The 22193-nt window shown below is 43.9% G+C and overlaps 1 protein-coding gene across 1 annotated transcript; it reads right to left on the bottom strand.

The window, feature by feature from the left end:
* Positions 1–7076: 7076 nt before the first annotated feature.
* On the bottom strand, positions 7077–14969 carry SLC25A29 (solute carrier family 25 member 29). The gene is made up of 4 exons (XM_086613863.1): positions 14936–14969; positions 13184–13227; positions 8458–8541; positions 7077–7820 (listed from the first exon to the last, which is right to left on the bottom strand). Exons 1-4 carry the CDS (start codon positions 14967–14969, stop codon positions 7077–7079), a joined length of 906 nt encoding a protein of 301 aa, XP_086469989.1.
* Between the last annotated feature and the right edge of the window lie 7224 nt (positions 14970–22193).

Raw genomic sequence — 22193 nt, forward strand, 5'->3', positions numbered from 1 at the left:
CTGAGAAGATGAGTAACTGAGAAGATGTAGTAACTACACTAGTGTTCCTGTATTGCTCAAAGCTATGGAGAAATCAAAAATCCTTCAGAAACCTAATTTGTAGTGGATTTCAAAACTGAGTGTTGGGTGTAAGTTTCGCGAGCAGGAATAAAAATAAAAGTTGGACTTGCATCTAATACAATTATTCATAGCTGTGTAAATGGAATAGTTAAAAAGTAGTGCTTTCTTTGAGAAGAGTGAAATGGTTTCTTGTATCAGCCGAGTTTGGCAGTCCCAGGGCAGAAGAATGGGAGAGATTCTGTGTTTGTTTTGATCATGATGCATTGGCTGAGTTTCAAGTTGCAAAAAGCTAATAGTGTGAAGGCGGCTGTATAGCAGTGCTTACATGTCACCGGGATGGCCACCACCTTCATTTTATACGGCAGTTTTAATCAGCCGTCCCTTAACTGTATTTCATTTTCTCTGCCGACATCACACCAGCTTAGGCAAGCTTGTGTACTCACAATCATCCTGTACTATTGAGGCACTTTTGCTTAGGATTTTTTTCAGTCCTTTCGTTTTTGTAGAAGTAGTCTGGAGAATATTGAATTTCTTCAGAATACATCACATTTGGTGTATGTGTTGATGTGAATTTTTCAGGTCCTGGCTTCCCCTAAAGTAGCAGAAAACCACCATTTTGCTGTAGGCAAATAAGTAAAATCATTTGTAGCAACTGTTGTTTAGACCACTCCAGTTTCAGTTTTTTAAGTCTTCTGTTGCATTTGTGGTTTGGTTTGGTTTTTGGTTGGGGTTTTTTTTGTTTGTTTTTGTTTTTTATTTTTTTCCAAATGGAAAAGCTTTAGGATCGGATGCTGGCTGGATACCATTCCTTCTGTTACATATTCAGGTGTGGACTTAATATCCCTCTTGTGAGCTGCTGCTCTCACTGGGTTCCTGTGTAAATTGGAAACTCTTGAGTAGCCAGCCTGAAGTTCTGTAGAAATGGTCAATTTTGGGAGGGAGGGAAAGGGATGGAGAGTATGTGGGGTCCTTGCAGGGCTTTTGGATGCTTCTCTTGCCACTGCTTTTATATTAAGTGTTCTTGAAGGTTTAAGTGTGATTTCTCTCTAATGGGGCTGATCTCAGTAGCATCTCTGTCAGTGCTGTATTTCAGTCTGTACAGATGCTCGTGAACAGTGTTTGCCAGGAGATGGCAGTGAATTACCGTTTGTGCAGCGTGACCTGCAGGATGAACAGTAAAGCGTCAGGGTGGCCCTGTGAGGTCAAGTGTGTGCCGGGTGTCCTGCCGTGTTCAGCAGCCCTTGACAGACTTGGAACATGTCGGTGTCAAAGAGCAAGTTTCCCACACACCGGTGAGATGAATAAGAAGTACAGCTCTGTGATGACTTCTCAGAGTCCCAAGCCTACTTGTGCATTCGTAAAAAGCACCAGCAAGGCAATGAAAATTAAGCCTGTAAATAAAAACTGTTGAGTGTGACATGGATCGTATATTTTTAGGGGATCCATACATCCAGTATTAATATCAAATACCTTTAAAGAGAAATGTGGAAATCTAATGACATGTAGTGTAATGAAGGTGCTTTTAACTCTTAAGTGGCAATTATGGTTAGCTGATAGACGAGCAAAATACCAATGCTTCACTCCAGCAGTGGCTTCCTAAGAAATCTCAGCTCGCCTGAGGCAGTTAGGGCCTCTCCATTTGACTTTCCTTCAGTGTGTTGCTGCTCCTGATGTTTGCAAGGCCATCGCAGAGCCTGCCAGGCTTGTGTCTCAGCAGGGGGTCCTGCATTGTTGCTCTTTAGGGAACTGAAGATCTCAAGTAAACTGATTCTCTCTCTGGAGCAGCCCTGCAGTAAGGGTGTATTTCAGAGGGTTTTGTTTGTGGAACACTTACATTTTTAAGATAAGTCATAGAGCAGATAAAGACTGAGGTGTAACATGGGCTCCTTGTTAAATAGTGGGAAAATCCATAAACAAAAAAGCTTGGTGACTGGATATATCCTAATGTATTTCAGCTAAAACTCATCTCGGTGATCAATTGCAAGACAAATCTGTAGAAAAACATGTCTTACTAGTGTTTTGATTTAAGAGCTCAAAAAGTGAGATGTCCTTCAGAGCTGCAAGATGCTTGCCAGGAACCTCACTAATGTTGCCAATTGCAATTTTGCTTTGCAAAGTTTGTGACTGCCTCACACGTGGGGCACCATGCAGCTTATGTTTTGACTTATTTTTCAACACATTTCTTTCTTTCTCAGCAAAACAGAAGATTTGGCCTTTGAAGACTGAGGGATTCTATATCCCGTCTTAATCGGTGCTTTGACTGAACCTCCAAGGGATTTATCTGAATATAATGACTCCCATAGCTTGAAAAGGCATACAAATGTTTATGGTTTGGAAATGGATTGTAAGGAATCATACTATGGCAGGTTTTCTGCTTGTGTGGGATTTTTTGTTTGTTTTTATTCTTTCCTCTTGCATAGGTTAGGGATAGGGGATTTAATTTCAGTTTTTTTCCAGAAATGAAAGTCTGCAATCTCTCCGTTACAAACTGGCAGGGAAGCAGTTAAAAAGCTTGAACTTTATTATTAGCCTGTTTGAAAATTACCTTTTGTGGATTCTTCCGTAAGGGAAAATACATCAGTGCACAAGGAGGAAGGGTTTGTTGCAGCACTTGAGCATACCCGATCGAGGACAAATCTCTGCTTAAGACAACTAGATCAGGTCCTAGAAAAGAACGCTAATTTTCTTGCATGCCAGCTTTAGTCTACCCGAGTCAAATTCCTCTAGGAACAGTTCTTCCTGTTTTGATATATTTAGCAAACAGTGCAGACCATGAGGTTAAGCTTCATTATTAGTATTTTATCAGTTGACGCATGGATGCAGCTGAAACGATGCAACTCCATTTTACTGTTAATGAAAAATGCGGAGAGTTTCTTTCAGTAAGAAAAAGCAGTCATAATAAAGTGTAAGTAATAATAGTGAACAATACCAAAAAGCAATTTAACCATGTTTGATGTAAAATTTTATAGACCTGAAGAATGTGTTGTGGACATCAGAACTTGTCTTTCTTCCAATTTTATCCATGTATAGGATGTTATTTTTCACTGCAGACCTTGCCTTGCTTGCGTTCCATTTATTTATTGATGAAACTGTATAGCTTAAAATCACTTTCTGGGTCAAATCAGTTAAAACTGATAACAAACTGTTAAGTAGACAAGCTTTTACTGTATATCATACATATTATTCTGCATGTCACTTTTTTTTTCCTGTCGGTGATAACCATTTTTGTAATTAGTGAGGACACCACTAGTACAAAAATTGCATGAACACTTAATGCTGGATGAAAACGTCTGTCTTTCCTCTGCTTTCCTCCCCACTGCCTGTGAACATGCAGAAATTCCTGAACATTGGAGGAAGCAGTTTCCTTCCTCATGACGTCAAAGCCTGTCTCCACTAGGTTTGGCCCACCAAGTTCTCTGGTTCCCTACTCTCTGGCTCTGCCTCCCAATCATTTCGATACGGCATATTGCCTTTGGTAAGCTGCTGTTTTCCCTTGTTGTTTTTCCGGCAGAAGAGGGATTTAATTGCACCTTAAGGGTGTTTGGCACGCTTCTGGCCTTTAAGTTGTTCTTTAACTATCAGCAGATGAGAAGTCTGGCTAACAACAGCTGTTAACACCTGTTTTGCAGCGTAATAGTAAATATATTTAGTTTCAAAGAGCAAACACATCTCTTCTCTGCAAGGTCAACTTTTTATACTTGTGTCTTAGTAACTTTCCCAGTATGCTACTGTTCTGCACCTGCAACATACAGGTTTTCATCCCTTGAATGTCTTGGTACTTTTTCATGTGAACTGTAAAAAAGCTATATGCAGAGAAAGACAAGGAAGAGAGGACAAAAAAAAAAAATACTGTCATGTTACAGTTGCAAACAAGATAAATGAACTGAATTTCACCCCAGGAGTTTAATAACTTTAAAACTTGGAAAGGTTGTACCTGGGTGCGTTTTTCCCCTTGTCCTAATTGAGCATGTTTGTGACTTTGATGTAACACTGGTGTGATCCACTCAGTAACAAGGCGAGTCATAAGAAAGAGTAGAGCACCGGGACTTGATAGTAGGTGAATTTTCCTTTTTGTGTTCTACTTTTGTATTCCCTTCAGTTGTTGGGGTATTAATGGAGTATCTCCTACCCATTATCATGATGCTTGTGGGAAGGAGGATCTGGGGAGGCGGAATATAGTTCTGTCTGACTTGGCTAAATTGGCTGATGTATCAAAAATCTAGAAGGAAGGAACTGAATCATGTTTTAAAAGGCCGAGGCTGTTGTCTAGCTTGATTTGATAGGATTTGCACAGATTTCAAGCAACTGACACCAGACTAGGCTGAAAGCTGGCTTTGACCCTCCTCTTAGGCTTGTTGAGTAACCTTGTCTGCTACTGAAGATTTCTTTTAAGTTCCAGACGGATGAATTTCTGGAGAGACTGTTTTAGTGAATACTGAGAGTAAAACCTTGTGTAGCCCTTTCTGATTTAAGGATGGGAGACACTTCGCTTATTCCCAGTATTTGTTTCTGTGCCATAGTTCAACATAGTTGTTCCTGCTCAGAGAACACAAGGTACTTGACTGGAACTGCCCCCAGTCACGGGTAGTTGGAGAAGTGGTGGCCTTTCCCTTTTCTAATCTAGCAAACTGGTGCTTGACACCATTTTTTTTTTTTTTTTTTGGCCACATGTATCTATCCTTTAAGAAGATGAATTAGTGGAGCCAGCATCTGAAGCAACCTCTCATCAGCAAGGAGAGGTGTTTCTCATAGGTCATCACTCACATCATCCTGCTCTTCCTGTGTGGCTTTTTAGTTGGAATATTGATGTTCCCTGTGTGCTAGTTGCACTGTCTAAAAACAAAACACTACAACCTGCAAAGCTTTTTGCTGAACATGTGCATCTTAGAGCTAAGCGTTCTCATTCAGGTATGAGTAGTGCTGTCGGCAGGCCTGGTCTTTGATTCTGATGTGACTCCACAGGGACCCTGGACTTGTCTTCTGCAGTTGTGCAGCCTTGGTACTGATCAGCACTGCTTAAATAAATGCAGAATATGAAGGCTCCAAGCATGCTGCCAGCTCTTTGGCTCTAAAAGCAGGATTGTTCCCTTAGCAGCTGTGCTATTTTCGAGTTGAGGTACTCACTGAAAAGATTAGTTTGAAGAAACAAGTTCAGGTAACTTCCCTTCCTTGCTTCAACGAACTGACACACGCTAAGCCAGAGCAGGGCACTGCCCTTCCTGGTGGTGCATGAAAGGCAGATGGGCAACAAGTTTCTTCAGGCAAAAGTCAGAAACCCCACCCTCTTGCAAGCTAGATTTAACACAAGGAATCACCTGAGTAAAACACGAACTTTAAAGAACCAAAGTCAAAATTTTTAAAAAATTTATTTCCCCAATTTTATATACAGTAATTACAGACTACTGTACAAAGGTGTAAATGGTCTTTGCTGTGAGTTGTTGTGCATATGCAGCTTAGTAGACAGATTTAACATTCAATTTGAATCTCAGTGCAAGTAGGCACTAAAACATCCAACATACCTCCAAGGTATAAAAAGACATACCAGTTTTACAGGTTTCTCCAGCATATTTTGTTACAGTGCAAAATGCTATGAAATAAGGTTTCTTTAGAAAATTCATATAAATTAAACACATATTGCACTTGTCCCAACCAAAAGTGTAACAAGTTGTACTTACTGAACTAGTTTGATATGGTTTAGAAGATCCCTCACACACATGCACTCCTTTCTTCTGGCTATTTGTGCCACGTATGTGTAGGTCTTATTCCAAATCTTAAATAACTGTTTATAGCTCTTTGACTAATGCAATGCCTCTTGAACAGACTGTTAAAAAAAAAAATAAATCATCACAGTGGACTAATGTAACAAGAAAATTCTCCAAAACCCTTTTCAGTTATCTTTCCAGTAGCACTGTAACTAAATACATAAAAATTAGTATTGTTTGAATTTATAATGCAAGCATATTGAACACTAACCATTTCAGACACTTACACCCCTATTTTCTGGAAAGGTATGAAACCTCCAGTTCTAAACGTGTATGTATTTCTACAGTACTTACTTCAAGCTGCTAAGCTAACATTGCACCCACAAACATTTTGTGCAATTCCACAGGTAGGACTTTGACTTCTGTACATCACTGGCTGCTATGGGGCATGTTGGGAGAAGTGGGGCAAAGTTGCATTAACTTCAGAGAACAAAGTCTACTTGGGCTGAATTTAGTCAATACAATCTGCGTACTCACCAAATGAGAAATAGAGGTGAGGGCAAATCATGTCCATCTTACTAGATTTGAGTTTCCCTAAATCCTTACAAGCCTTGAGATTTAAAGGAACAAGTGCATGTGAGTGCAGATGCTAACTTTACGCTTAAGATATTTATTCAAAGCTGAAAGGTAAGGGAGTAGCTTAGGAACAAATCCTGGGTTGTTGTTTTGGGGTTTTTTTTGTTTGTTTTTTAGCAAACCAGTATGAACAAAGTTGCTACTAAAACCACTGACTTATAAAAGCAGAGGAAAAGTAAAACATACAGCTAGCTGAATGCTAGTCTGTCTTAAACAATTCAGGGTTACCTGCAAAAAATGCCTTTGACATTTAATTTCCTCCCCCTGCTTCACCTTAGAGGACTATACTTACTCCTGCTACATAAAAAGAAAGGGTTTCTTTTCTGAAACGTTTCTGCATTCAACTCAACTCAGTCATACAGAACACGAGTGGAAGAAAACCTGATTTCTGGTACTATGACATTCTCCAGATCCTCTTCTAGAGCCGCAACAGTAACTGTACAGTACTTTCTAACTGCAGGTCCCCATCTTACTTGGATACTACTAGATATGAAGTCCTTAATAAGGCGATATGCTGTTTATACAAATAATGAGATGAAATCCTACTTTGACACATTTAGGAATTCTTTATGCAGGTAGCATACACTTATACCACTTGTGCGGGCCAAGTGTTTGCATTTGAAAAAAAAAACAACGCATCCACCTAGGGTTTGGATCAGGAGAACAAACAGAGAAGGTTCACAGACTGGAAGGCTGCTGGATTACTGGACCTGGTTCACATTCACGAAGGTTGTCATCTGCCCTCATATACATTAGGAACACAGTGACAGTAGCAAAAGTAGCTGCGTTGACAGGAAAAGCACGGAGAAGTGTGGAAGTAAGACCTCTTGTGAACACCTTCCAGCCTTCTTCATGGTAACTCTTTCGGACACAGTGCAAAATGCCGTTATATTGTGTAATGCCTCCGACTCCATCAGCCTGAAGCCGGGATTTGATCACATCCATGGGATAGGTTGAGAGCCAGGACACGATTCCTGACACTCCCCCAGAAAACAGTAGTTTGGGAATAACGTAACTGTCTTCAGCTTCACAGCCTAAATACCTGGTCATGCAGTCATAGGTCAGGAAGTAAAAGCCAAAGCTTGGAGTCTCTCTTATGAAGGTGGAGACCATGCCCCTGTTGATACCCCTCAGCCCTTCCTTTCGATAGATTTTGATCAAACAGTCCAGAGAATTTTTGTAGTTCTTTGGTTTTAGTTTGTATTCACCTGTTACTTGAAGCTGCATTCTTGTCTTTGCCAGCTCCATGGGACAGCAGATGATGCACTGGATAGCCCCTGCTGCTGACCCTGCAAGGAACTGGTTTAGAGGAGTGTCTTTTCCAAGAGCACGAAGCGTGTTCCCTTGCACACCAAACACAAGTGCGTTAATGAAGGTAAGTCCCATCATTGGTGACCCGATACCTTTATAGAGTCCAAAAGCCTAATGGAAGAAGGAAGGAAAACCCCTTTTTAACAGTGGTGTTGATAATCTCCTGAAACTGTGCAAAACATGGCCTCTCTGGCTCTCCCTCGTGCCCTAACGTTCTAACAGTGGCCAGAAGATCAGTACTATCTTCTTGTTTTGTCATAAAAATTTCATTGCTGCCTAGGACACAAATATCTGAACATTTTTAGCAGTACAAATATATAGTTGAACGCATCCAGAGAAAAGTTTTTCTGGTAAGTCTTATACTTTACTTTTTAAATAGCTAAAAGCCTAAAGCTGCCCTTCTAGTTATGCTCTTAAAGCTTCAGCAGGGAAAAAAACCTCACCAATTTCTTCGCTCATTGCTCAGATCGCTTGGATTCTTGCAAAATTTGCTATTCTAATAACTTGTTATCTTGCTCAAAAAGTTAACTTCAAAATATCAACTTCCAACTTAGTGATCTTCACAAAGTTTCTGGCAAACTTCTAACTACGATATCTGCCCCATTGTCAGGTGAGGTTCAGAGTATATTTATCTCTTGATCTTCAATGTTTGTAGTTTGTTTTTTTTTAAAAAAAAACAGCTTTCCCACCTTTCTGATATAAAATATATGAAGATACAAAATACACAAAGCATTAATTATGTACTTACAGATTCTTGCTTTATGATGGACTGAAAGCAATGGAAGGTCCCACGGTAGAGAGGTTTCTCTACATTTTGAACTTGCAGGCGAACCTATAAAAGTTGTATGAAATACTGATTTTGCATGTCAAGAGCAGCCTAACTGGTAAACTAGTGTCTTGTACATATATGGAGATTTCCTGTAGCAATGTATATGCAAGAGCACGGGCTGGACACTGAAATGCCCTATGTGGCAAAATAACTTAAAAATATTCTGTAAGTGTTTTAGAATTAATTTTTGGGGTGAAAACATGAAGGGAGGAGGATTATTAACTTCTCATGAATATTAGAAAAACAGTATGTGAAAGTACAATGGGGTACACTGTTATCTAGAATTTCAGATTGAAGTTTTGCAGTACTGGCTACAGTAAGTACTTTCTTTAGCTGCCAGGAATACTTCTGTTCACACTAAGGAATATCTGTACAAACCTGATAGAATTTTATAAAAATGCTTTTACAAATCAAGTATGAAATAAGGATACTTGTAAAAAGATGGAAACTTTCAACACCACCACCCATAGTGTTTCTGGCTACCAGACTTTGGACCCTTCACTGAGATCTATTTGTTTTTTTCTTTTTTTTTTTTTTTCCAGAGGGTAGACTCTTAAGATGTCTTACTTTGCATAAGAAAACAAGTGGTTTTTTAGCCTGTTCAAATTGTAGTCTGGTTTTGGGTTTGTTTTTTTTTTAACTTGCTAAACACAAGTAATTTGTGAAGGTGTGGCTGTTTCAAACCTTTAATGTTAGTAATCAGTTAACTTTTCCAAAACTGAAATGGTATGTTCTGCTGGACAGATAGAAGCTACTGTAACTGGTGATGTTAGAACAGCCAATTGCCCAGATGTTTTTTAACTTTTAATAGGAAAGTCCAATCCAGTTTTCCTGCTAACTTATCTTCAAGATATTTCAAACAAACCAAAAAAAATCTTCAAAAGCTACCTAGTTTGTGCAAAACCCTACACTGCAATAAACTCAATAAATTGGTTTCACTGGAGCCGGGAAGTTGGAAATCTGTTTTTGATGCCCAGCATGGAGGGCTGCAATGTTCCTCAGAAAAGATGCTTATCAACCTTTTAATGATGTTGCTGCAACCCCAGGGCAAAAAGTTCAAGACTCTTATTCTGAACGAAAGAAAAGGTTATCAGATCTATGTGAAAGATTCCTGACTGTAAAATCTTTTATCCTTGTTTGCCTAAAGTAATAATAAACACCACCACAACAGTGAAAGATCCACAAGATTATGTGAGTCTAGAAAAAGATTTGGGGATGTCAAAGTTCTATATTCAGCTTTCTTTGAGGCAAAAAATTAATTTACAGTTTCAGTATTTTAATATTCCTACACCATGTCATTTTACGTTTTGTAAATCAAAGCATTAGTTCTCAGTGCATTTAGTATACACGTTAGTGTATGCTAGCCAGAGTGGGAGGCTGAGACAACCTCACTTCTTCCAAGACTGAAAACATAGCGTTTAAACTTCTAAAGAGTTAAAAGTAGGCTTATAGCAGGATTCAAAGAAAACAAAGCCTTTGTTGCTCAAAGTGATATTTGGGGGGCAGGCATCTTGTTAAAACTGCTCAAGAAGCAGATTCATAAGCAAAGTCATGAATCTTTGCACAAAATGGTTTTACTCCATTTATAACTTACTGCTATTGTTTCAAACCCCGTCTGTGAAGCCAGAGGACTTCCACATGTATGGTCTTTGGGAGAATTGCAGCTTAGGAACCTTCTTGCTTTAACTTTTCCATATAGTTGCCTTTAGTAGTTTAGAATTAGTCATCTTCTGTGTATAGGTTGAATTTCCTAGTGCAACAGCTCCCACTATTTTTGTCTAAATAATTTGTGAAATATTGACCAATTCAGCCTTGTTGTAGGATAAAATATTTAGAGTACTGATGCTCCAGGTCTAAGAATGAAAAACAGCTCTTTCATTTGAGCACAGTGATGACCACATAGGTGTACCCGCATTAGCAAACTGCCAGGTAAGGCACTGAATGCATATGAAACTCTTTCATGAGTACTAATGCCATATTCAACACACACAATTATAATAATTGTGTGTACAATTATAGGAAGGATGAATCATGTGCGAAGTTTAACCTTTTATTCCATTCATTGCCCAATATTCTTGCTTCCTTCTTGTTTGAAACCACTGTTACTTAGGTTTTAGGTCCAATAGTAACACACTGTAACTTCAAATCACTGAAGACTTGCATAAAGGTACTCAAGACCAAGCAAAAAAACCCAAACCACCCCACTCCTAAAACAGTCTAAACATTTAATAATATGCAAAATAAGTGATTTAGAAGTATTTGAGCAATTAGAGTGTCCTCCAAGGATACGTAGTGGATAAGACCTCAACAACAGAGCACCTGAGATTCAGTTTTAGAACCACTGTGTGGAAGTGTATACAGCCAGACATGCATACCAGAAAGAAGGTTCAGAATAAGACTTTACATTAAAAAAAAAGTAATATTTAAACCCCGCTCCCTCCATGCCATAGCTGTAGAAGAGGGACACATCAGTTTAAAACTAAAATGGGGAAAAGCTTTGTAAATCTTTTAGATCTTTATTTGAACTAATACATTTGGGAATAAATTAAGACTGAGAGAAACAGAAGTGTTCACCTGGGCTATACTTACTAGGTAACTCTCCCGTGATGAGGCTTATCTGTCATCTACAACAAAGTAACACTTTTGCTGTTAATGAAGACAGCCCCTAGCTCAGAAAGTAAAGGCAGTTAAAAGCAAAAAAGCAATTTTATACATTACATCAACAAACCAGGGATAAGGAGCTTGCCATTTCTGAGATCAGCTCAGTTGTGGGTTTTGCAGAGTGATTTCACCGGCTTAATCTCTCCCTGTGTGTCCCACCATCCCCCTCCCCACTTTGTGAAACATGATCACTGGCCAAAAAATGCTTAAAAGCCAAGACAAGTAAAATTCTGGTTTATCTAAGCAGATTTCCCATTGTTCAGTTACATTAAAATCTTACAGTCTAAAGTGACTACCAGCTAGCCCTTTAAACACTGCAGAACTATAAAAAGGGTTAATTCTTAACACATATACATACACAGCAAGTTATGCAATGTCTTTTTTTTTTTTTGAGACTGGTTGTAACGTTAGTTTTCCCACATACAGTGGTGACTATGTCAGCTAATAACACAAACATTAGTATTTTCTCTAATAAAAAATAGATAAATGCTTATAATACCTTCTAATGGGTACAAAAACTGCCACACTGGATTTCATAAAACATTTAAAGTCATCTGCAAACAAACTGTTTTGCTCTATTGTAAAGCAAGATGCTTTTTCTAAAGCAAACATCCATTTTGCATTAATACATCTGCTAGAACTAGCACAGGAGCCCCAGTTTTGCAGACATTTAAATATTTAGTTTCATGCACTAGAAGCTATTCCCCTTTAAAACAAAACAAAAAAAAACCCCACATGCTTAACTGTAGTCTGTGCATACAATTTTAGCAGTTTTGCTGGCTTTGGTGAAATGACCCTTCACCTTAAGTTAAGCATGTAAAACTAGGCAGGATGGGGGTGAGAGAAAGAGACAGCTGGCCCTGTCCCACCATAAAAAACAAAAAGCGCAAGTCTGGATAACACCATTCCTGAAAATATATACTAGTGTTCAACCCAATTAACAGCCAGATTTACCGTACTCTGAGAAACATACATACAGTTTTTACTACTTGAGCAGCTTGCACTTGTTTGGCAAGGACTAATATCCACTAGCTAGGAAAATCTGTACCGAATTAACCATGTGCTTGAATACAGAATGTGGTGATGACCTCGGTAACACTATCAGCCCTTTGCATATCTAAATTCAGCAAGGTAGAGGTATTCCAAATATAGCTCTAGCAGGTGGCATGCTGTCTCCTGCATTCAAGTGATCTGGTGCATTAATTTAGCAGGGAATATATTGGCATCCCTTCTTCTACTCTTCCAGTGTGAGACTTTGGATAAGGCTGCCAAAAAGTGACTTAAGTTATCCCATTCTGAAAAATGGGCTTAGACCCCCAGCTGAAGGGCCCTCCAGCAGATTTCAAACCTTATCTTTGAACAGGTTTTAGCTACCCTTAGTATGCATGATACACACAGCTAAGCGACTATCAGAAAATCAATTTGAACTTGGAAGGGTATAAAAATATATAATAATATTTAAAGGGAGGAAAAAGGCCCCCAACAAGCTTCATGCTGCGGACTTTTATCCACTTATGCCCTTTGGCTAGAGTAACAAATTAATGCTTGAGGAGTAAGTAGCAGAGCTTGAGGGGGAAACAAAACACACATTTTCAACCTAGTAACAGAGTAGGTTTGAGTTACAAATGCAGGAAGAGGCAGTTGTAGCAGTTAGTGATGAACAGCTGCAGAGAAGCAAGCTTAGAACAAAACTCAGTTAAATGTCAGACCATATTTTCAAATACAACATTGTTACTACACTGAAGAACTTGTAGTTCCGGGTAACGCTTGTCATGTTACTTGGTTGAATCATACATACAAATGATTTTTTCACTTCTGAAGAGCTGGAGACTGCAAATTTATAAGCCGCAGTTGAGGAGGCTTGCTCCAAGCTTTTCAGCAGATTTATGCTCCTGCAGTGTCTGGGGATTTTTTTTTCCTCCCACACTCCTTGGAAAAACTTAGTTTTCTACCTACAGACAAAGTTATTTCATAATTAACCCACCTTAACGGTGTCAAATGGGTGTCCTACCAGCACTCCGGCAGCACCTGAAACAAAACAAAGCAGATGCCATGTTTATGACTCATAGTTTTCTTCCTGGGACTGGGGCTACAGAAGCCCAAGCAGGACCACCAGCCTGAGGTGTAAGCACACAGCCTTGCTACTGGGCCAGCTCAAGCTTCCTATCAAGTCAGAAGAGATCTACAGTTCAGTCCTTCGGGTCAGTACAAGGTGCCTTTCTGCTCCCATCAAGCTTCTGAGCTCTAGGCAGGGATTGAGGTGTGTGATTATGGAGCGTGCCATGTCATACGGGATGTTCAGCAGCAATTCCTGGCCTCAGGCCAAAGCAAGTCCGGTGGGCAGAAACTGCAGATTTCCTCTGAAGCACAATATTTCATGGACATGCCACTCTGTGGAGGTGTACAAATCCTGGAAGCTTCTCTAAAAGCAGAAGAAAATTCCTACTCTCTGGCTACAACCTTTCCAGATGTGATGGTAGCACTTGCAGAAGGACCGTGCATTACCAAAAACTTTTGTTTTATTCTAGCATCAAAAGACCTTTTAGAAGTTACATGCAGGCCCATTAGTTATACGTCAATCTGAATACATGCATTTTGCACTGGAAAAACACAAGTACTGGCTGAAGCAAGGGATCCTCTAGCTCACTACCTCTGTGAACCAAAACTGGAACTTCAATCCATTTATGACCTTCTCACATTTGCAGAAAGGTAACATCCCTCCCTCTCCCGAGAAGCTGTGGCAGAAATGCAGTGGCTGCTTTAGGATGGAGCAGCCCAGGCTGGTCAAGGCCAGCACAGCAGCAAGACAGTCCACGCCACAAAAACAGCGATGTGTGCTGTGTTCAGCGGGAAAAGCCCAGTGGCACAACTGACCACACGGGATCCCTGGCAAGGCAAGGATCACTAGGATGAAGTCAGAGAAACTGAAAAAAAAAAAAAGAAAAAAGAAAAAAAATCTCTTTGCCAGCTTGGCAAGGAGAACAGCAAATAACTGAAAAGATGCAAGAGTAAGTCTCCTGAACACGATTTAACAACTGCTAAAAATAGAAGCGGGAAGGCCGCAAGCAGATGCACAGGGAAGCGCAAGGCGAGCATACGTGTTCGATCCTCCTCTTCGCGTTAAAGCGCTGCGCTACAAATATTTTCGGGTCAGAGGGGCTCCCGGGCCCGCTGCTGCCCCTGAGCTAACCCCGAGGGAGCTCCCTCCCCACCAGCCGCCGTGTCCGGCCCCCGGCCACGGGGAGGGACAGCCCGGCCCCCCCTCCCCTGCGCCACGACAGGAAATCCCGAGTCCTTCCTCCGCGCCGCCGCTGCCGCCCCCTCGGCCCGGGCTCGGCCCCCACCTGCAGCGGGGCGGCCGCCCTCATCGCCTCCCGGACCCACCGCAACTCCCCGCTCCCAAAATAAAACCGCCGCGCCCAGCTCCCCCCTCTTTTCCCCCCGTTTTTCTCTCCTCCCTTTTTCTTCCTCCGCTTTTGTAAAAATTTTCTATTTTCCTCCTTCTTTCCCTTCTTCTCTTCCCTCCCTTTTCTTTTCTCCCTTCCCCTCCCTTTTTCTTTTTCCCTCTTCCCTTTTCTTTTTTCCCCTTTTTACCACTTCCGCCTTTTTTTTTTAACTTTTCTCTATTTTTTTTATCCCTTTTACCCCCCTTTTCCTTTCCCCCTCCCTTTTTTCCTTAAATTTCTTTTTTTTTTTTTTTTTTTTTTAGCCCCCCTCCCCCATCCCCGCTCCTCACCGCCGACGCATCCCGCAAGGAAATCCAGAGCCATGCCGGCACCCTGCGTCCCCAGCGGGGCCCAGCCCTTGTGCGATCCCGCTCCGATCACTGCTACCCTCCGGCCTCGCTGCCCTCCCTTTCTACCGCCCGTCCCTCCCCGCCTCACCGGAGAGGGGCCGGGCTTCGCTTCTGAAGGGGCGGGCAACGGGACAACTCCCCCCCATCGCCCGCAGCCACTGGTGGCCACGTCGGGGCGGCTCCGGGCAAAGGGCGGGACGGGGATGGGATGAAGGGGGGGGGCGGCTCCGCCCCCCGTCCGTTCCCCGCCCCCCCCCCGCCCGAAAATTAACCATCTGCTAAGCCAGAAAATAATGGCAGAAAGCAATTTAAGAAATTTTGGAGGCTGAGGAGGTTGCAGGGGAGCAGAGCATCCCTCTCGCAGAGCATCAGTTTGCCCCCCCCAAAGGGAGGTTTTGGGGGGTTTAGAGGAGGCTGTGGGGCGTTTTGCGTGCTGGGTGAGGCAACCCTGGGCAGTGGTGATGGGAAAGTCTGTGGAGCTGATGTTGTGATGATTCTGGAGGGGGTGTCTCTTTCTAACAAGGGTGAAATGCCAGTGGCGCCCCTCCTGTAAAGAATGGCTGAGAGAGTTGGGGTGGTTTAGTCTGGAGAAGAGAAGGCTCCAGGGAGACCTTCTTGTGGCGTTTCAATACTTAAAGGGGGCCTATTAAGGTGGAGAGAGACTTTTTACCAGGTTCTATAGTGATAGAACCAGGAGTAACCATATACACTAGAAGAGAGTGTATATAAGGAAGATCAATTCTTTATGATGAGGGTGGTGAGGCACTGGAAGAGGTTGCCCAGAGGAGTTGTGGATGCCCCATTCCTGGAAGTGTTCAAGGACAGGTTGGACAGGGCTTTGGGGAACCTGATCTAGCTGGAGATGCCTCTGCCCATTGCAGAGAGGCTGGACTATATGATCTTTAAATATCCTTTCCAACCTAAACCATTCTGTGATTCTATAACCAGACTCCTTCACCCAGTGTCATTCCAGAGAGGGGAGGAAGGGTTGCACCAGTAGATGCAGGCTCTGTGCAAACTGCTGCCCCCAAGGCACAACTGGAAGTGCAGGGATGAGATCCTACCTCTGATGGTCAAAGCCTCAAATCAGCATCCTGCTGCCCGTGGGACTTGGCAGAGCCCTGGATCTGTCTTATATGTTGCTGCTGTGCTTCACTCTACAGAAGAGGCTTCTCCCCTCCCTGCAGGCTTATCTTGTTTTGTGCTAACTCTGCTCTCCTACTAACGTCACCTGGCTTCAAGGTGCCCTGATGCCAAAGCCTTTAAATGGGAGCCTCAAGCTGTTGACAGTTTCAAAAGGGAGCTCTGTTAAAGCTGTTTGCTATTTCTGCAGGCGATGTCTTACAAAGGGGAATACCAGTGGCCTAGAACAATAAATAGTCTATTCGAGCTTTGCTTGGAGTAACATGATCTCTTCAGGGCCTGCAATGTCAGCTTTTAGAGAGTAAGTTCCAGAAGCAGAATGGAAAAGCAACTAGATTTTTTTTTTTTTAATTTCTTTCCGTAGTTTGGCAGTCCTTATCTAGGTGTAGCAGCTCAACACAAAGCTGATAAAATCTTGCAGTGGAATAGTATATTAAAAATCAAGCCAGCTTTTACCTTCCATGAGAAGAAAAGATGTGAACAAATGAACAAAGGAGGATGCTTCTAAGAAGGTCTGAAACTACTACTACAGAACAAATCCTAAGAACCTGTCCCAAATTTAGCAGCTCTTGGACAATCACTACAATAAACCGATAAGTTGGAAATGCAAAGCATTTGATGAACCTCTGACCTTCCCTATCTCTTTTTCTAATCTTCAGGACAGTCATTTGGATTACTTCTTATATCTAGACACTGTCAAACCAAATCAAGCACCTAGATGTCTCCAGGATATTTTGGATTCCCTGATGCTCATACTCATCCCACATGCAGACAACCAGTTGATATTAGAAAGCAAGTAGGCAGACTGGCCCTGCCTTTTGCCGCAGCACCGGAGGCTTTGGGAGCTGCCCAGTCTTGCTGTATCACACACTGTTACCTCCTAACATGGACCTTAGACCTTGCTGAACATGTACACCTGCAGCCAGTCCTTGAAACCAGACAGGAAGCCTCGATCAGTCCTTTTTCCCTAAACATTTTTTCCCTGTAGAGGTGGAAGCGACTTTCTGGGAAACTTGTCCACTCTGGCGTCCACGAGAGGAACTGCGATTGTGCACGCAGCTCTGCAAGTGAAAGCCCAGATGTTATATGCATTTGTCTTGCAGCATGAACCTTGGAACGATCAGCTTGGCCTGAAACATTCCTGGCCAAAGTGTTTTTAATCTGCTATTCAGATCCTCTGATCTCTCAGGCAATCTGCCTCAAAGAAATTATCTTCTCCACCAGAAGCATTTTATAATTCTAATGCTGGCCCACAATGGACGGGGAAAACAATTCATTTCCTCCCTCTTTGCAGGCACTTCTTAGGCTGAACTGGTGGTGAAAGCCTTGCTGAGTGAGCAATGGCAGATTATCTTGGGTATTTGCAGAGAGTGCTCTTGTTCATATGTCTGAATATGAGATCAGATGTAGGAGAGAGTCCTCTCATAACATAATATAACATAGCAACGTACAATGAATAATATCCAATTACATAACACACAGTTACATCACGCAGCATGATACTGTCGATTTGTGGGCAGCCAGTGACACAGGATGTGCACCAGACCATGTTCAGTAGATCAGCAGCGTGCCACAATGTTCCCAGTCTTGTACTTGGCAGTTTCTTTCTCCATAGTTGTTCCTAGCTGTCCATGCTAAATTGCTTTTTCCAGATTGTTTTTCCGGTTTGTCAAGATCACTTGAATTCTAATCTTGCTGTCGATGTTTGTGCAGCCCCTCCCAGGTTGCTGCAGTCCACAAAGGCCTGTCTTGTTCCTGCATGCTTGAGCAGTTCCTAGTGAGATTCATTCAGTGCTACTGAGTGTTTTTCCCAATGCTACTGAACCCCTCTGCAGCAGGCATGTACTTCAATGGCAGGGAGGGAGGGAGGGGGCCACTTTATCAATTAGCACAGAGAACATTGAGGGCTCGTTGGTATAAAGTTTGAGATGTCAAGGGTTGGTTCACTAAGGAACGAGCATGGCTCCAGTCTCGCTGAGGAGTTTCCCTTTTGCCCATCTTTTCTTGCTTGAGGTTTTGTTTGGTTTTCTGTTTGAGTTATGCTTGTGAGGAATTTATTCCTTGCTTGAGGAATTTATTAAGCTTGTATGTAGGGGGTAGAGTGAGTCAATACAGGTGCTTGTATTTGTGTGGCTTCCGTAGGAGCTTTATGATAAAGGGAAAGAAGTTGTATAGCTCTTATAATTTGCTAGTATTACTTAGGCCAGACATTTTGTCTATTGATCCAGGGCCTTATGTGTGCAATACAGATACAAGTTCGGAAAGGAGAGCTAACCTGACACGAGGAAACCTAGATTTAGTGGTTCTCCACTCAGGCTGCTTTTCTAGAGAGTTCAAAAACTATGTCTGATCTTGCATCTGCTTTGTGGATGTGTGGTGCCTCCAGCTCAGTTCGTGACTTGGACGTCTGTTGGGAACACGTCAGGCTCCATAGATGCAGCTCAGCTGTGGCCACTTTTCCTTTTATTCTGCTGAGGCAGATCCAAACATAACTTTCAACTGGCTTGGATGCACACCCTAGAGAGCTGGAGTGAAGGCTGTGCTTTCCCTGCTTTCTTCTTGTATGGGAGCGTTTAGCTTCCCTGCTGGATGGTGAAGTGTGGGCTCATCAAACAGAGAAAGCATGGTGTTTCCTGTGGGTGCCAGTGATACAGCTGGCAGCAACCTGAAAAACATCAAAAGGGACTTCAGGGCCCTGGGTGCAACAGTCAAGGACTCTGGGGCACAGATAGTGTTCTCGTCAGTGCTCCCAGTCAAGAGGCAGGGACCTGCAAGGGCCAAACGTATCTGGCAGGTTAACTTATAGCTCAGGGACTGGTGCTACAGCCAGGGCTTTGGGTATTTTGACCACGGGGTGATTTTTGAGAAGCCTGGGTTGCTAGGGGCAGATGGCGTGCACCTAACCGAGAAAGGGAAGAAGGTGCTTGGACAAAGGCTGGCCAGACTTGTGCAAAGAGCTTTAAACTAGTATTGCTGGGGGAGGGGGAGCACAGTTCAGCCCACTGCTGTCAGCATGGCGCCAGTGCCAGCACCAAGGGTCCAGAGGCTGAGGAAGGATCGCAGGTATGTTCAAATGAACTTACGCTGCCGTCCAAGAGAACCCCTGTCGCTCCAGCCAGCGAGTCGGCTTTGTCGGGGGCCCAGCTAAAGTGTATGTACACCAACGCACGCAGCATGGGAAATAAACAGGATGAGCTGGAGATGCGTGCGCATGAGCAGGGCTAGGACCTTATTGGCATCACGGAGACGTGGTGGGACGACTCCTATGACTGGAGTGTCAACATGGAGGGGTATAAGCTTTTTAGAAAGGACAGGAAGGGGAGACGAGGAGGGGGTGTCGCTCTCTACGTCAGCAACCGGCTGGAGTGCGTGGAGCTTCGCCTGGGGTCGGAGGAGGAGCTGACAGAGAGCTTATGGGTCAAGATTAGAGGACGGGGACGGATAGGGGATGTTACGGTAGGGGTCTGTTACAGGCCACCTGGCCAGGAGGACAGAGCAGATGAGGCGCTTTATAGCCAGATAGGAGCAGCCTCGCGGTCACAAGCCCTGGTCCTCATGGGGGACTTCAACCACCCTGACATCTGTTGGAGAGACAATACGGCAGGGCACAGGCAGTCCAGGAGGTTCCTGGAATGCGTGGACGACAACTTCCTCCTGCAGGTGATAGAGGAGCCGACAAGGAGGGGTGCCATGCTTGACCTTGTGCTCACCAACAGGGAGGGACTGGTGGGTGAGGTGAAACTTAAGGACAGCCTTGGCTGCAGTGACCACGACACGGTGGAGTTCAAGATCCACGGGGCAGCAAGGAAACTATTCAGCAAGCTCTGTGCCCTAGACTTCAAGAAGGCGGACTTCGGCCTCTTCAAGGACCTGATGGGCAAAGTGCCGTGGGAGGCGGCCCTGGAGGGACGAGGGGCCCAGGAAAGTTGGTCCACATTCAAGGAGCACCTCCTCCAAGCTCAGCAGAGGTGCATCCCGATGAAGAACAAGTCGGGCAAAAAGACCAGGAAGCCCGCGTGGATGAGCAAGGAGCTCCTGGACCAACTGAAAATGAAGAGGTTAGCCTATAGAGGGTGGAAGTGGAGACAGATAGCCTGGGAGGAATACAGAGAAGCTGTACGAGTGACCAGGGATCAGGTGAGGAAGGCTAAAGCCCTGAAGGAATTGAATTTGGCAAGGGATATAAAAAGCAATAAGAAAAGCTTCTATAGGTATGTAGGGGACAAAAGGAAGTCCAAGGAGAATGTAGGCCCCCTCCGGAAGGATACTGGTGCTCTGGTTACCCGGGACATAGAGAAGGCTGAGGTACTCAATGACTTTTTTGCCTCAGTCTTCACTGATAAAGCCTCTTGTCTTACCACCCAAGCTGTGGAAAGAACTAGCAGGGACTGTGAGGATGAACCACCGCCCACTGTACTTGAAGAGCAGGTTCGGGAACATCTGAGGAACTTGAAGGTGCACAAGTCCATGGGACCTGATGAGATCCATCCGCGGGTCCTGAAGGAACTGGCGGATGAAGTTGCCAAGCCGCTGGCCATTGTATTTGAGAAGTCGTGGCGGTCTGGCGAGGATCCCCAATGACTGGAAGAGAGGGAACATAACCCCCATTTTTAAAAAGGGGAACAAGGAGGACCCGGGCAACTACACGCCGGTCAGCCTCACCTCTGTGCCTGGCAAGGTCATGGAGCAGATTCTCCTGGGAACCATGCTAAGGCACATGGAGAGCAAGGAGGTGGTGGGTGACAGCCAACATGGCTTCACCAAAGGCAGATCGTGCCTGACCAACTTGGTGGCCTTTTATGACGGGGTGACAGCATTGGTGGACAAGGGTCGACCAACGGATATCATCTACCTGGACTTGTGCAAAGCTTTTGACACTGTCCCGCACGACATTCTTCACTCTAAACTAGAGAGGCATGGGTTTGATGGATGGACCACTCGGTGGATAAGGAATTGGCTCAATGGCCGCACTCAGAGAGTAGTGGTCAACAGCTCGATGTCCAAGTGGAGACCGATCATGAGTGGCGTCCCTCAGGGGTCCGTGTTGGGCCCAGCCCTCTTCAACATCTTTGTCGGTGACGTGGACAGTGGCATGGAGTGCACCGTCAGCAAGCTCGCCGATGACACCAAGCTGTGTGGTGCAGTCGACACGCTGGAAGGGAGGGATGCCATCCAGAGGGACCTCGACAGGCTGGAGAGGTGGGCCCGTGCCAACCTCATGAAGTTCAACCAGGCCAAGTGCAAGGTCCTACATCTGGGTCGTGGCAATCCCAGGCACAAATACAGACTGGGCAGAGAATGGATCGAGAGCAGCCCTGAGGAGAAGGACTTGGGAGTACTGGTGGACGAGAAGCTCAATATGAGCCGGCAATGTGCTCTTGCGGCCCAGAAGGCCAACCACATCCTGGGCTGCATCAAGAGGAGCGTGGCCAGCAGGTCGAGGGAGGTGATTCTCCCTCTCTACTCTGCCCTCGTGAGACCTCACTTGGAGTATTGCGTCCAGTTCTGGAGTCTCCAACATAAGAAGGACATGGACCAGTTGGAGAGGGTCCAGAGGAGTGCCACGAAGATGATAAGAGGGCTGGAGCACCTTTCCTATGAGGACAGGCTGAAAGAGTTGGGGCTGTTCAGCCTGGAGAAGAGGAGGCTCTGGGGTGACCTTATAGCGGTCTTCCAGTACCTCAAGGGGGCCTACAAGAAAGATGGGGAGAGGCTGTTCAGGAGGGCCTGTTGTGATAGGACAAGGGGTAATGGTTTTAAAATAGAGGGAGGTAGATTCAGGTTGGATATTAGGAAAAAATTTTTTACCATGAGAGTTGTAGAACACTGGAACAGGTTGCCCAGAGAGGTGGTGGATGCTCCATCCCTGGAGACGTTCAAGGCCAGGTTGGACGAGGCCCTGAGCAACCTGATCTAGTTGGAGATATCCCTGTTCCTTGCAGGGGGGTTGGACTAGATGACCTTTGAAGGTCCCTTCCAGCCCTAACCATTCTATGATTCTATGATTCTAAAAGAAAGAGCTGACAGCAGCTTGAGAAGCATATAGGACCTGCAG

The sequence above is a fragment of the Tauraco erythrolophus genome, chromosome 6 (genome assembly GCF_009769465.1).
Source record: "Tauraco erythrolophus isolate bTauEry1 chromosome 6, bTauEry1.pri, whole genome shotgun sequence".
NCBI classification, from domain to species: Eukaryota; Metazoa; Chordata; class Aves; order Musophagiformes; family Musophagidae; genus Tauraco; species Tauraco erythrolophus.

What these genes read in the sequence shown, in the direction of transcription:
- SLC25A29 (XM_086613863.1), bottom strand. Translation starts at nt 14,969, where the DNA reads ATGGCTCTGGATTTCCTTGCGGGATGCGTCGGCG. An exon ending in CCTTGCGGGATGCGTCGGCG is followed by an intron (nt 13,228 to 14,935) that starts GTGAGGAGCGGG and finishes GTTTTGTTTCAG; the next exon opens with GTGCTGCCGGAGTGCTGGTA. An exon ending in CCATCATAAAGCAAGAATCT is followed by an intron (nt 7,821 to 8,457) that starts GTAAGTACATAA and finishes TTCTTCCATTAG; the next exon opens with GCTTTTGGACTCTATAAAGG.